Below are 15,837 nucleotides of genomic sequence, written 5' to 3' on the forward strand. Positions count from 1 at the left end.
GCTGCTACCACTACTACTAATGTTCTAATAATGTTCTGCGTGTCAGCTGCTACCACTACTACTAATTTTTGATAATGTTCTGCATGTCAACTGCTACCATGACTATTAATGTTCCGACAATGTTCTGCATGTCAGCTGTTACCACTACTACTAATGTTCTGTTAATGTTCAACATGTCAGCTGCTACCACTACTACTAATGTTCTGCATGTCAGCTGCTACCACTACTACTAATGTTATGATAATGTTCTGCATGTCAGCTGCTACCACTACTAATAATGTTCTGATAATGTTCAACATGTCAGCTGCTACCACTACTACTAATGTTCTGATAATGTTCTGCATGTCAGCTGCTACCACTACTACTAATGTTCTGTTAATGTTCTACATTTCATGTCAGCTGCTACCACTACTACTAATGTTCTGCATGTCAGCTGCTACCACTACTACTAATGTTCTGATAATGTTCTGCATGTCAGTGCTACCACTACTACTAATGTTCTGATAATGTTCAACATGTCAGCTGCTACCACTACTACTAATGTTTCCGACAATGTTCTGCATGTCAGCTGCTACCACTACTACTAATGTTCTGATAATGTTCAACATGTCAGCTGCTACCACTACTACTAATGTTCTGCATGTCAGCTGCTGCTACCACTACTACTAATGTTCTAATAATGTTCAACATGTCAGCTGCTACCACTACTACTAATGTTTGATAATGTTCAACTGTATGTCAACTGCTACCATGACTATTAATGTTCCGACAATGTTCTGCATGTCAGCTGTTACCACTACTACTAATGTTCTGATAATGTTCTACATTTCAACTGCTACCACTACTACTAATGTTCTGCATGTCAGCTGCTACCACTACTACTAATGTTCTGATAATGTTCTGCATGTCAGTGGCTACCAGTACTACTAATGTTCTGATAATGTTCTGCATGTCAGCTGCTACCACTACTACTAATGTTCTAATCATCAGTCTCCCCCTGTGACCCTCAGTCCCTCTAGTCTCCATCAGTCTCCCTCTCTATCCCTCAGCCCCTCTAGTCTCCATCATTCTCCCTCTGTGACCCTCAACCCTTCTAGTCTCTATCAGTCACCCTCCCTGGCCCTTAGCCCACTTTAGCGTCCCTCCCTGTTCCTCAGCCCCTCTAGCCCCCTTTAGCGTCGCTCCCTGGCCCTCAGCCCCTCTAGCCCCCTTGATGGCCAGGGAGGGACACTAAGTCTCCATCAGCGTCGCTCCCTGGCCCTCAGCCCCTCTAGCCCCCTTTATGGCCAGGGAGGGACACTAAGTCTCCATCAGCGTCCCTCCCTGGCCCTCAGCCCCTCTAGTATCGTATTCGTCATCAGCCTGCTCTCTGCTTCTCATGTTTCAACCTCCGTCCCTGGTCCTAACCCTCAGCCTATAGAACTCCCTCCCTGGTCCTAACCCTCAGCCCATAGAACTACCTCTCTGGTCCTAACCCTCAGCCCATAGAACTACCTCGCTGGTCCTAACCCTCAGTACCAAAGCAGGAGACTCAGCCTGTGTCTCTAACGGTCACTGTCTCTTTTTTAGGTGGGAGCTGAACGCCATGACCACCAACAGTAACATCAGCAGACCTATCTTCTCCTCTCATGGCTAAACTGACCCAGAACACCAGGGCTGAACTGACCTCAAAACTACCACAATACCAGAACACCAGGGCTGAACTGACCCAGAGCTACCACAGTACCAGAACACCAGGGCTGAACTGACCCAGAGCTAGCTGGCTGTCATAGTACCAGAAGATGATCCACCGTCTGAGCTGGCCTTTGACGCTACTAGAACCTGGCAGAGAACCCTACGGTCTGGCCTTAACCAAGTGCACTTAGCTCCAGCAGTATCAGGGCTGACTCCACCAGAACCTTAACGCTCTGAAGTCCTGTCAGTAAAACCAGGTTTCTGGTTGTCCTAGGTCTGGTTCTCTACCTGCCAGGGCTGTTTATATCTACTGGACCTGAAGACCTGGAGGCTGTCTGCCTGTATGTTTTTACAGTAACATTTTGATCTGGTCTGAATTGGAGTTTTCTTCTTCCTTGGTTTGTCTATCTATCGCTCTCTCTCTCTCTCTCGCTTCTCTTGTTGTCCTCCCAGGAGGGGTGAATGGTGCATTAGTATCTGGGTTTGTGTTGCTCTCTTTCTCAATGTGAATCACCTTGATCGTTTTACCAGTATTACGACAAGCAGAACATATTCTTCACTCAACACTGATTTCTCTTTCTTGAAAGAGTTGCAGAAGTGAATGCTGACATTTTGACATTTAGTTTTCTCTGCTCCGTACTCTCTCCTGACTGATCAAATGTCTGTGATGATTACCATATATTTAAAGGGGCACCCCTCCACCATTGGTTTTGTTTAACAGCTCATCAGGGAAGGGACAGAAGTTCTGAACTCCAAATGTCCTGAGTGGATAACTAATCTCTCTTCTCTCTGTGGAGGTGAAATGCCTCTAGAATGAATGCCTCTAGAATGCATCCGTCACAGCCAACCACCGTAGAACCCCATACGGCTGTGCTGCTCACTGCTTACAGCTGACTCTAGAAGTTAGAATAAGCTTAACAAAGTTAAAAGTTCCATTCATCTCCTGGTTAGTCTTTAACTGTCACTCGTGCCACAGGTGAAGATTTTGGACCCACCACATGGAGCCTGCCTGGTGAACAAACCTAGAATACAACATTGGGTGTAGAGGGCAGTACTATAGTACTATTCTATATTACTACTAGGGTACTACAGCACTATACTGCTACTAGGGTACTATACTACTGGGTACTATAGTAATATACTACTGCTATACTACTAGGGTACTGTAGTATTAGGCTAATATAGTACTTTACTACTACTACTACACTCCTAGGGTACTATAGTACTATACTACTAGGGTGCTATAGTAATATACTACTAGGGTACTATAATACTACTGTGGTATACTGTTACACTACTGGGGTACTATAGTATTATACTACTGGAGTACCCTAGTAGTACAGTAGTAGTGTAGTACTACAGTATCCTAGTAGTAGTATAGAATGATAGTACCCTAGTAGTACAGGGTACTGTAGTAATATACTACTGTACTACTAGGGTACTGTACTACTAGTAATACTATACTACTTCAATGCTAGGGTACTATCGTACTATACCATAAACACCTGTCCTACACCTTCCTGGCATTAGCCATCTATTTTAGCCCAGGCAGAAGAACAGCTACTTAATTAACCCTTAGGTGCTTCCCTGCTGATCAACATGCATACCTTCAGCCCTACTGATCAACATGCATACCTTCAGCCCCTACTGATCAACATGCATACCTTCAGCCCCTACTGATCAACATGCATACCTTCAGCCCCTACTGATCAACATGCATACCTTCAGCACCTACTGGTCAACATGCATACCTTCAGCCCTACTGATCAACATGCATACCTTCAGCCCTACTGATCAACATGCATACCTTCAGCCCCTACTGATCAACATGCATACCTTCAGCCCCTACTGATCAACATGCATACCTTCAGCCCTACTGATCAACATTTCAGCCCCTGCTGATCAACATGCATACCTTCAGCCCCTACTGATCAACATGCATACTTTCAGCCCTACTGATCAGCATACCTTCAGCCCCTACTGATCAACATGCATACCTTCAGCCCCTCAACTGATCAACATGCATACCTTCAGATCCCCTCACTGATCAACATGCATACCTTCAGCCCCTACTGATCAACATGCATACCTTCAGCCCCTACTGATCAACATGCATACCTTCAGCCCTACTGATCAACATGCATACCTTCAGCCCCTACTGATCAACATGCATACCTTCAGCCCCTACTGATCAACATGCATACCTTCAGCCCCCTTCAGCCCCTGCTGATCAACATGCATACCTTCAGCCCCTACTGATCAACATGCATACCTTCAGCCCCTACTGATCAACATGCATACCTTCAGCCCCTACTGATCAACATGCATACCTTCAGCCCCTACTGATCAACATGCTTCAGCCCCCTTCATGCATACCTTCAGCCCCTACTGATCAACATGCATACCTTCAGCCCCTACTGATCTTCAGCCCTACTGATCCAACATGCATACCTTCAGCCCTACTGATCAACATGCATACCTTCAGCCCCTACTGATCAACATGCATACCTTCAGCCCCTACTGATCAACATGCATACCTTCAGCCCCTACTGATCAACATGCATACCTTCAGCCCCTACTGATCAACATGCATACCTTCAGCCCCTACTGATCAACATGCATACCTTCAGCCCCTGCTGATCAACATGCATACCTTCAGCCCCTACTGATCAACATGCATACCTTCAGCCCTACTGATCAACATGCATACCTTCAGCCCCTGCTGATCAACATGCATACCTTCAGCCCCTGCTGATCAACATGCATACCTTCAGATCAACATGCCCTTCAGCCCCTGCTGATCAACATGCATACCTTCAGCCCCTACTGATCAACATGCATACCTTCAGCCCCTACTGATCAACATGCATACCTTCAGCCCCTACTGATCAACATGCATACCTTCAGCCCCTGCTGATCAACATGCATACCTTCCTTCGCCCTACTGATCAACATGCCCCACTGATCCATTCAGCCCCTACTGATCAACATGCATACCTTCAGCCCCTACTGATCAACATGCATACCTTCAGCCCCTGCTGATCAACATGCATACCTTCAGCCCCTGCGGATCAACATGCATACCTTCAGCCCTACTGATCAACATGCATACCTTCAGCCCCTACTGATCAACATGCATACCTTCAGCCCCTACTGATCAATATGCATACCTTCAGCCCAACTGATCAACATGCATACCTTCAGCCCCTGCTAATCAACATGCATACCTTCAGCCCCTGCTGATCAACATGCACACCTTCAGCCCCTGCTGATCAACATGCATACCTTCAACCCCTGCTGATCAACATGCATACTTTCAACCCTACTGATCAACATGCATACCTTCAACCCCTACTGATCAACATGCATACCTTCAGCCCCTGCTAATCAACAATGGATGAGGACTAAAGCTAGAGTAGAAATGTACTGCCGATATACAAAAACAGAGTTGAGCTGGGGCAGGTCATCCTCCACCCTACCTAACCATTCTCCACCCTACCTGACCACCCTCCACCCTACCTGACCACCCTCCACCCTACCTAACCATCCTCCACCCTACCTGACCACCCTCCACCCTACCTGACCACCCTATTTGACCACCCTCCACCCTACCTGACCACCCTCCACCCTACCTGACCACCCTCCACCCTACCTGACCACCCTCCACCCTACCTGACCACCCTATTTGACTACCCTCCACCCTACCTAACCACCCTATTTGACCACCCTCCACCCTACCTGACCACCCTCCGCCCTACCTGACCACCCTCCACCCTACCTGACCACCCTCCAACCTACCTGACCACCCTCCACCCTACCTGACCACCCTCCACGCTATTTGACCACCCTCCACCCTACCTAACCACCCTACCAGACCACCTTATACCCTACCTGACCACCCTCCACCCTACCTGACCACCTTCCACCTTACCTGACCACCCTCCACCCTACCTAACCACCCTCCACCCTACCTGACCACCCACCACCTTACCTGACCACCCTCCACCCTACCTGACCACCCTCCACCCTACCTGACCACCCTCCACCCTACCTGACCACCCTCCATGCTATTTGACCACCCTCCACCCTACCTAACCACCCTCCACCCTACCAGACCACTTTATACCCTACCTGACCACCCTCCACCCTACCTGACCACCTTATACCCTACCTGACAACCCTCCACCCTACCTGGCCACCCTCCACCCTACCTGACCACCTTATACCCTACCTGACCACCATCCACCCTACCTGACCACCCTCCACCCTACCTGACCACCTTATACCCTACCTGACCACCCTCCACCCTACCTGACCACCCTCCACCCTACCTGACCACCTTATACCCTACCTGACCACCATCCACCCTACCTGACCACCCTCCACCCTACCTGACCACCTTATACCCTACCTGACCACCATCCACCCTACCTGACCACCCTCCACCCTACCTGACTACCCTCCACCCTACCTGACCACTTTATACCCTACCTGACCACCCTCCACCCTACCTGACCACCTTATACCCTACCTGACCACCCTCCACCCTACCTGACCACCCTCCACCCTACCTGACCACCTTATACCCTACCTGACCACCATCCACCCTACCTGACCACCCTCCACCCTACCTGACCACTTTATACCCTACCTGACCACCCTCCACCCTACCTGACCACCTTATACACTACCTGACCACCCTCCACCCTACCTGACCACCCTCCACCCTACCTGACTACCCTCCACCCTACCTGACCACCTTATACCCTACCTGACCACCCTCCACCCTACCTGACCACCCTCCACCCTACCTGACCACCTTATACCCTACCTGACCACCATCCACCCTACCTGACCACCCTCCACCCTACCTGACCACCTTATACCCTACCTGACCACCCTCCACCCTACCTGACCACCCTACCTGACCACCTTATACCCTACCTGACCACCATCCACCCTACCTGACCACCCTCCATCCTACCTGACCACCTTATACCCTACCTGACCACCATCCACCCTACCTAACCACCCTCCACCCTACCAGACCACTTTATACCCTACCTGACCACCCTCCACCCTACCTGACCACCTTATACCCTACCTGACCACCCTCCACCCTACCTGACCACCCTCCACCCTACCTGACCACCTTATACCCTACCTGACCACCATCCACCCTACCTGACCACCCTCCACCCTACCTGACCACCTTATACCCTACCTGACCACCCTCCACCCTACCTGACCACCCTCCACCCTACCTGACCACCTTATACCCTACCTGACCACCATCCACCCTACCTGACCACCCTCCACCCTACCTGACCACCTTATACCCTACCTGACCACCATCCACCCTACCTGACCACCCTCCACCCTACCTGACCACCTTATACCCTACCTGACCACCATCCACCCTACCTGACCACCCTCCACCCTACCTGACCACCCTCCACCCTACCTGACCACCCTCCACCCTACCTGACCACCCTCCACCCTACCTAACCACCCTCCACCCTACCTGACCACCCTCCACCCTACCTGACCACCCTCCACCCTACCTGACCACCTTATACCCTACTTATTTTGGTTTCATTTATTTATACCAAAGAAAAGAAGTGACAGACAACAATACAGATCAAATCAATAATAAATGTTGTGCAGGTTGGAAGGGATGATTTAAAAACAACTCCTCCAAAAACAATATACAATACAGATGTAGACAAAGATTTGTTCAAACAGATAACAACCTACTAATTATGAATGTATACATTAATCAGTAAACAAATAAATACATATTTTTGTTTTGTTTAAATGTGAGAGTTGGGCTATATGGAAGGGGTTACTGAGTAGTTTGGTTCATCAAGCTGACCTCCAGTCTTCACTTGAAGTTATTGAGGGGTGATGATGTTTTGGCAATGTGAAGATAAGAATTCCAGAGTACCTCTGTACCTGATAGAGAATTGATTAAATGAGGTGTGACAGTGGGGAGGGTGAACGTTATATAGATTAATTTTATAATGAACCTGGAAGAATCCATTGAAGTGTTTAGGTCAACTGTCTTGGAGGTTTGAGTATATGTAGATGAAAGTGCATAATTGGTGTACATTAATGTTGTAAATAGACAAGATATTGAGTTTCTTAAACAAAGCTGCAGATGGAGCCAGGTAATTAGAGTAGGTGTCTAGTCATGCACATTTCTTTTGTATGATGAGTAATTTGTGTAGGTAGAAGGCATATCTACTGGCCCAGACAATATTACAGTAAATGAGATATGGGTAACTGAAGCTCCAGTATAGAGATCTGGGTAACTGAAGCACCAGTATAGAGATCTGGGTAACTGAAGCTCCAGTATAGAGATCTGGGTAACTGAAGCACCAGTATAGAGATCTGGGTAACTGAAGCTCCAGTATAGAGATCTGGGTAACTGAAGCTCCAGTATAGAGATCTGGGTAACTGAAGCTCCAGTATAGAGATCTGGGTAACTGAAGCTCCAGTATAGAGATCTAACTGAAGCTCCAGTATAGAGATCTGAAGCTCCAGTATAGAGATCTGGGTAACTGAAGCTCCAGTATAGAGATCTGGGTAACTGAAGCACCAGTATAGAGATCTGGGTAACTGAAGCTCCAGTATAGAGATCTGGGTAACTGAAGCTCCAGTATAGAGATCTGGGTAACTGAAGCTCCAGTATAGAGATCTGGGTAACTGAAGCTCCAGTATAGAGATCTGGGTAACTGAAGCTCCAGTATAGAGATCTGGGTAACTGAAGCTCCAGTATAGAGATCTGGGTAACTGAAGCTCCAGTATAGAGATCTGGGTAACTGAAGCTCCAGTATAGAGATCTGGGTAACTGAAGCTCCAGTATAGAGATCTGGGTAACTGAAGCTCCAGTATAGAGATCTGGGTAACTGAAGCTCCAGTATAGAGATCTGGGTAACTGAAGCTCCAGTATAGAGATCTGGGTAACTGAAGCTCCAGTATGGATTGGTAGACGACACAGCAACAAGGTTATTGATATAGATTAGTATGTTATGGTAGAAGACACAGTAACAAGGTTATTGATATAGTTTAGTATGTAATGGTAGAAGACACAGCAACAAGGTTATTGATATAGATTAGTATGGATTGGTAGAAGACACAGCAACAAGGTTATTGATATAGATTATTATGGATTGGTAGAAGACACAGTAACAAGGTTATTGATATAGATTAGTATGTTATGGTAGAAGACACAGTAACAAGGTTATTGATATTTACATTTACATTTAAGTCATTTAGCAGACGCTCTTATCCAGAGCGACTTACAAATTGGTGCATTCACCTTATGACATCCAGTGGGACAGTCACTTAACAATAGTGCATCTAAAACTTAGGGGTGGGGTGAGAGGGATTACTAACCTATCCTAGGTATTCCTTAAAGAGGTGGGGTTTCAGGTGTCTCCGGAAGGTGGTGATTGACTCCGCTGTCCTGGCGTCGAGAGGGAGTTTGTTCCACCATTGATATAGTTTAGTATGTAATGGTAGAAGACACAGCAACAAGGTTATTGATATAGATTAGTATGGATTGGTAGAAGACACAGCAACAAGGTTATTGATATATATTAGTATGGATTGGTAGAAGACACAGCAACAAGGTTATTGATATAGATTTGTATGTTAAGGTAGAAGACACAGCAACAAGGTTATTGTTATAGATTAGTATGGTAGAAGACTCAGCAGTAAGGTTATTGTTATAGATTAGTATGTTGGAAGACTCAGCAGTAAGGTTATTGATATAGATTAGTGTGGTAGAAGACCCAGCAGTAAGGTCATTGAAATAGATTAGTATGGTAGAAAGACGCAGCAGTCAGGTTATTGATATAGCTTAGTATGGTGGAAGACCCAGCAGCAAGGTTATTGATATAGATTAGTATGGTAGAAGACACAGCAGCAAGGTTATTGATATAGTTTAGTATGTAATGGTAGAAGACACAGCAACAAGGTTATTGATATAGATTAGTATGGATTGGTAAACGACACAGCAACAAGGTTATTGATATAGATTAGTATGTTATGGTAGAAGACACAGTAACAAGGTTATTGATATAGTTTAGTATGGATTGGTAGAAGACTCAGTAACAAGGTTATTGATATAGTTTAGTATGTTATGGTAGAAGACACAGTAACAAGGTTATTGATATAGATTAGTATGGATTGGTAGAAGACACAGCAACAAGGTTATTGATATAGTTTAGTATGTTATGGTAGAAGACACAGTAACAAGGTTATTGATATAGTTTAGTATGTAATGGTAGAAGACACAGCAACAAGGTTATTGATATAGATTAGTATGGATTGGTAGAAGACACAGCAACAAGGTTATTGATATAGATTATTATGGATTGGTAGAAGACACAGTAACAAGGTTATTGATATAGATTAGTATGTTATGGTAGAAGACACAGTAACAAGGTTATTGATATAGTTTAGTATGTAATGGTAGAAGACACAGCAACAAGGTTATTGATATAGATTAGTATGGATTGGTAGAAGACACAGCAACAAGGTTATTGATATATATTAGTATGGATTGGTAGAAGACACAGCAACAAGGTTATTGATATAGATTAGTATGGATTGGTAGAAGACAGCAACAAGGATATAGATTAGTATGGAATGGTAGAAGACACAGTAACAAGGTATTGATATAGATTTGTATGTTAAGGTAGAAGACACAGGAACAAGGTTATTGTTATAGATTAGTATGGTAGAAGACTCAGCAGTAAGGTTATTGTTATAGATTAGTATGTTGGAAGACTCAGCAGTAAGGTTATTGATATAGATTAGTGTGGTAGAAGACCCAGCAGTAAGGTCATTGAAATAGATTAGTATGGTAGAAAGACGCAGCAGTCAGGTTATTGATATAGCTTAGTATGGTGGAAGACCCAGCAGCAAGGTTATTGATATAGATTAGTATGGTAGAAGACACAGCAGCAAGGTTATTGATATAGAGTTGAAGTCTGAAGTTTACATACACTTAGGTTGGAGTCATTAAAACTCGTTTTTCAACCACTCCACACACTTCTTGTTAACAAACTATGGTTTTGGCAAGTCGGTTAGATCTACTTTGTGCGTGACACAGGTCATTTTTCCAACAATTGATTACAGACAGATTATTTCACTTATAATTCACTGTATCACAATTCCAGTAGGTCAGAAGTTTACATACACTAAGTTGACTGTGCCTTAAACAGCTTGTAAAATTCCAGAAAATGATGTCATGGCTTTAGAAGCTTCTGATAGGCTAATTGACATAATTTGAGTCAATTGGAGGTGTACCTGTGGATATATTTCAAGGCCTACCTTCAAACTCAGTGCCTCTTTGCTTGACATCATTGGAAAATCAACAGAAATCAGACAAGACCTCAGAAAAATATTTGAGACTTTCAAAAGCCTGGTTCATCCTTGGGAGAAATTTCCAAACGCCTTAAGGTACCACGTTCATCTGTACAAACAATAGTACGCAAGTATAAACACCATGGGACCACGCTCCAAAACCGCCGTAAAATAGCCAGATTACGGTTTGCAACTGCACATGGGGACAAAGATGGTTCTTTTTGGAGAAATGTCCTCTGGTCTGATGATACAAAAATAGAACTGTTTGGCCATAATGACCATCGTTATGTTTGGAGGAAAAAGGGGGAGGCTTGCAAGCCAAAGAACACCATCCCAACCGTTAAGCACGGGGGTGGTAGCATCATGTTTGCTGCAGGAGGGTCTGGTGCACTTCACAAAATAGATGGCATCATGACGGAGTAAAATGATGTGGACATATTGAAGCAACATCTTAAGACATCAGTCAGGAAGTTAATGCTTGGTCGCAAATGGGTCTTCCAAATTGACAATGACCCCAAGCATACTTCAGAAGTTGTGGCAAAATGGCTTAAGGACAACAAAGTAATTGGAGTGGCCATCACAAAGCCCTGACCTCAACCCTATAGAAAAGTTTTGGGTAGAACTGAGAAAGTGTGTGTGAGCAAGGAGGCCTACAAACCTCACTCAATACACCAGCTCTATCAGGAGGAATGGGCCAGAATTCACCCAACTTATTGTGGGAAGCTTGTGGAAGGCTACCCGAAACGTTTGACCCACATTAAACCATTTAAAGGCAATGCTACTAAATACTAATTGAGTGTATGTAAACTTCTGACCCACTGAGAATGTGATGAAAGAAATAAAAGCTGAAATAAATATTTCTGTCTTCGATTATTCTGACATTTCACATTCTTACAATAAAGTGTTGATCCTAACTGACCTAAGACAGGGAATCTTTCATTGTTGTTGAATGTTTGCGCTCACTCAAACACAAATAAAGGTGCATTCTTTGGAGGCGGGACTGAGACAGGTAATGGCGGACTGAACAAAGATAAAAACGTAATATTCAATATCGGCAAGTTAGACTAAAATATTAGCACTACACAATCTGGTGAGTGATGACCTTCAATCTGGATAACAACACAAAACAAATCTTAAGACTAGAGACATTTATCGACAAATATTAGGAAGACAAGCAGCACCCAAACATGACATAGGGTAAGACGGGAACCGATTTCAAAACGAAAACGTGACTCTTCTACAGACACAGACAATTCAATATTTTCACCCCGTCACATTCGTCGTAACGAGGAGACCAAGGCGCAGCGTGATTGTAATACATTCTTCTTTTATTAAAACGAAGAACACTTAAACAAACTAACAAAATGAACGTGAAGCTATAAACAACTAGTGCTGACATTTAACTACACATAGATAATAACCCACAAAATACCCAAGGAATATGGCTACCGAAATATGGTCCCCAATCAGAGACAACAATAAACAGCTGACTGATTGGGAACACATCTAGGCAACCATAGACATATGAACACCTATATATACAAAAAAACTTGACAATACAAAAACTACACATACCACCCTCGTCACACCCTGACCCCGGACTGGGGACCGTTGCTAGAGACCCTGGGCTGGGGACCGATGCTGGAGGTTCCGGACTGTGGCCCGTTGTTGGAGGTTCCGGACTGTGGCCCGTCGTTGGAGGTTTCCATCTGTGAACTGTCGACGAAAGCTCTGGACTGGGTACTGTTGCCGGACGCTCTGGACTGCCGACGCGCACAGTAGGCCTGGTGCGTGGTGCCGGCACTGGTGGTACCGGGCTGGTGACACGCACCTCAGGGCGAGTATGGGGAGGAGGAACAGGGCGTACTGGACTGCCGAGGCACACTTTTGGCCTGGTGCGTGGTGCCGACACTGGTGGTACCGGGCTGGTGACACGCACCTCAGGGTGAGTATGGGGAGGAGGAACAGGGCGTACTGGACCCTGGAGGCGCGCTGGTGACACGCACCTCAGGGCGAGTGTGGGGAGGAGGCACAGGATACACTGGACCGTGGAGACGCATTGGAGATCCAGAACATAGAGCTGGCTCAATACATCCTGGCTGGATGCCCATTCCAGCCCGGCAATTGCGAGGAGCTGGAATAGAGCGCACCGGGCTAGAATAGCGCACTGGAGACACCATGCGCACCTCTGTATAACACGGTGCCTGACCAGTTACACGCTCCCCACTGTAAGCACAAGGAGTTGGCTCAGGTCTCCTACCTGACTCAGCCAATCTCCTCGTGTGCCTCCACCTCACCCCAAAAACAAAATCTTGGGGCTGCCTCTCGGGCTTCCGTGCTAGCCATGTACCTTCATATCTTCGCTGTTCCTATATTCTCCTGTATTTCTCCTCGTAGTATCGGCGTTCCGCTTTCGCTACCTCTAACTCCTCCTTAGGACGGCGATACTCCCCCGGCTGTGTCCAGGGTCCTGCTCCATCTAATATCTCCTCCCAGGTGAGCAGGGTTGGAGAGAGCTTTCAATATTGTTCAGATAATGGATATAATTGTTATAATGAATTATACATTTAATTTATTTATTGTCCTATCATGGGGAAATACATTTTTTAAATAAATGATATTTATTTATGATCCTATATTAATGGTACGGTACACAACCCTTTACCCTAAACACCCACCTGAATGACCCAGACACTAAGGAGAATTCCCTAACTGTTTTATGGGCCTGTAAGCGGTCTGTATGCAGCCAAAATGCGGTCAGAGACCTAGAGCAGCATGGCCCCCTCAAGATTCTGAGCCCCCTAAACCCCTAAAGGGAAAGCATATTATACAAGAAAATTCTCAAAGCTGCTAATGAGAACCTTGATGACTTTGTCCCTAGCCGGTGGGAATTCCGGTGGGGTGACCCCACCCAGGCAATGGCAGTGCTAGCAACACTAGCTGCAGTAACCCATGGGGAGGGGGTCACACTTGGACATTCAGAGAGGGGGTATATTATTGTGACCCTGGTGGCACAAAATCAAAAGTCTGATTGCATGGAGATGCTTGGGAATATGGTCGATATGGGGGACCGTGTTGTGGGTGTTTCAGGGAAAGGTGTACATTTGACCTCCATCATCTAGGACGTGACAATGGTTAATAAAATAAAACTGTATATGCATTTGTAAATCAAGACCTTTCTTGAGTTTGGATCTGGGATGGTGCAACCGTTGAGAATGTGAGCCTATGGTTGTGTGGGGGGAAGGGTTGAGTGTGTATGAGTGTGTGGGTGTATGTGCGTATCCCACAACTGTTACGAAGGAGTAAAAGATGTTCGGGACCATAGAGGATGATTCACAGCTAGATACAGTGGGGCAAAAAAGTATTTAGTCAGCTACCAATTGTGCAAGTTCTCCCACTTAAAAAGATTGAAAGGAATTATAGGTACACTTCAACTATGACAGACAAAATGAGAAAAAAAAATCCAGAAAATCACATTGATTTTTAATAAATTTATTTACAAATTACGGTGGAAAGTAAGTATTTGGTCATCTACAAACAAGCAAGATTTCTGGCTCTCACAGACCTGTAACTTCTTCTTTAAGAGGCTCCTCTGTCCTCCACTCGTTACCTGTATTAATGGCACCTGTTTGAACTTGTTATCAGTATAAAAGACACCTGTCCACAACCTCAAACAGTCACACTCCAAGCTCCACTATGGCCAAGACCAAAGAGCTGTCAAAGGACACCAGAAACAAAATTGTAGACCTGCACCAGGCTGGGAAGACTGAATCTGCAATAAGTAAGCAGCTTGGTTTGAAGAAATCAACTGTGGGAGCAATTATTAGTTATTAATGGAAGACATACAAGACCACTGATAATCTCCCTCGGCTTCACGCAAGATCTCACCCTGTGGGGTCAAAATTATCACAACGGTGAGCAAAAATCCCAGAACCAAACTTGGGGACCTAGTGAATGACCTGCAGAGAGCTGGGACCAAAGTAACAAAGCCTACCATCAGTAACACACACACTACGCCGCCAGGGACTCAAATCCTGCAGTGCCAGACGTGTCCCCCTGGGGCAAGGAGGGAACTCCACCATCCCCCGTTCAGCTGAAAAGGTGGCGCAGGGAATTCAAAAATATTATTTTGAAATATTTAACTTCCACACATTAACAAGTCCAATACCTCAAATGAAAGATAAACACCTTGTTCATCTACCCATAATGTCAGATTTTTTAAATGTTTTACAGCGAAAACAACATATATTTATGTTAGACCACTACCAAACCAAAGAAAAAACGCAACCATTTTTTCCAGCCAAAGATAAAATCACAAAAGCAGGATTAGAAATAAAATGAATCACTAACCTCTTGAAAATCTTCATCAGATGACAGTCATATGACCTGTTACACAGTACATTTATGTTTTGTTCAATAATATGCATTTTTATATCCACAAATCTCGGTTTACATTGACGACATGTTCAGAAATTCCTCCAAAATATCCGGTGGAATTATAGAAAGCTACGCCAGATAACAGAAATACTCATCATAAACTTTGACTAAAGATACATGTTCTACATTTAATTAAAGATACACTGGTTCTTAATGCAACCGCTGTGTTTTTTAAAAACGTGACGGAAAAAGCCTAACATTGCAATAATCTGAGACGGCGCTCAGACGTAACCGCCATGTTGGAGTCAACAGAAGTACGAAATTACAACATAAATATTCCCTTACCTTTGATGATCTTTCATCAGAAAGTAGTGCAAGGAGTCCTAGTTCCACAATAAATTGTTGTTT

General features: G+C 45.0%; 2 protein-coding genes across 2 annotated transcripts in view; both read left to right on the top strand.

Moving 5' to 3' along the window:
- LOC124040452 (kelch domain-containing protein 3-like) overlaps positions 1–2,123 on the top strand; it is a 225,925-nt gene extending 223,802 nt beyond the window's left edge. The window contains exon 11 of the mRNA XM_046357667.1: positions 1,570–2,123. Coding sequence (XP_046213623.1) covers positions 1,570–1,636 — 67 coding nt within the window. The 3' untranslated portion in view covers positions 1,637–2,123. The remainder of the gene's footprint in view (positions 1–1,569) is intronic.
- LOC124039065 (AT-rich interactive domain-containing protein 4B-like) overlaps positions 1–15,837 on the top strand; it is a 908,546-nt gene that overhangs the window by 751,280 nt on the left and 141,429 nt on the right. The window lies entirely within an intron of this gene.

This window comes from Oncorhynchus gorbuscha, linkage group LG07, assembly GCF_021184085.1.
Source record: "Oncorhynchus gorbuscha isolate QuinsamMale2020 ecotype Even-year linkage group LG07, OgorEven_v1.0, whole genome shotgun sequence".
NCBI classification, from domain to species: Eukaryota; Metazoa; Chordata; class Actinopteri; order Salmoniformes; family Salmonidae; genus Oncorhynchus; species Oncorhynchus gorbuscha.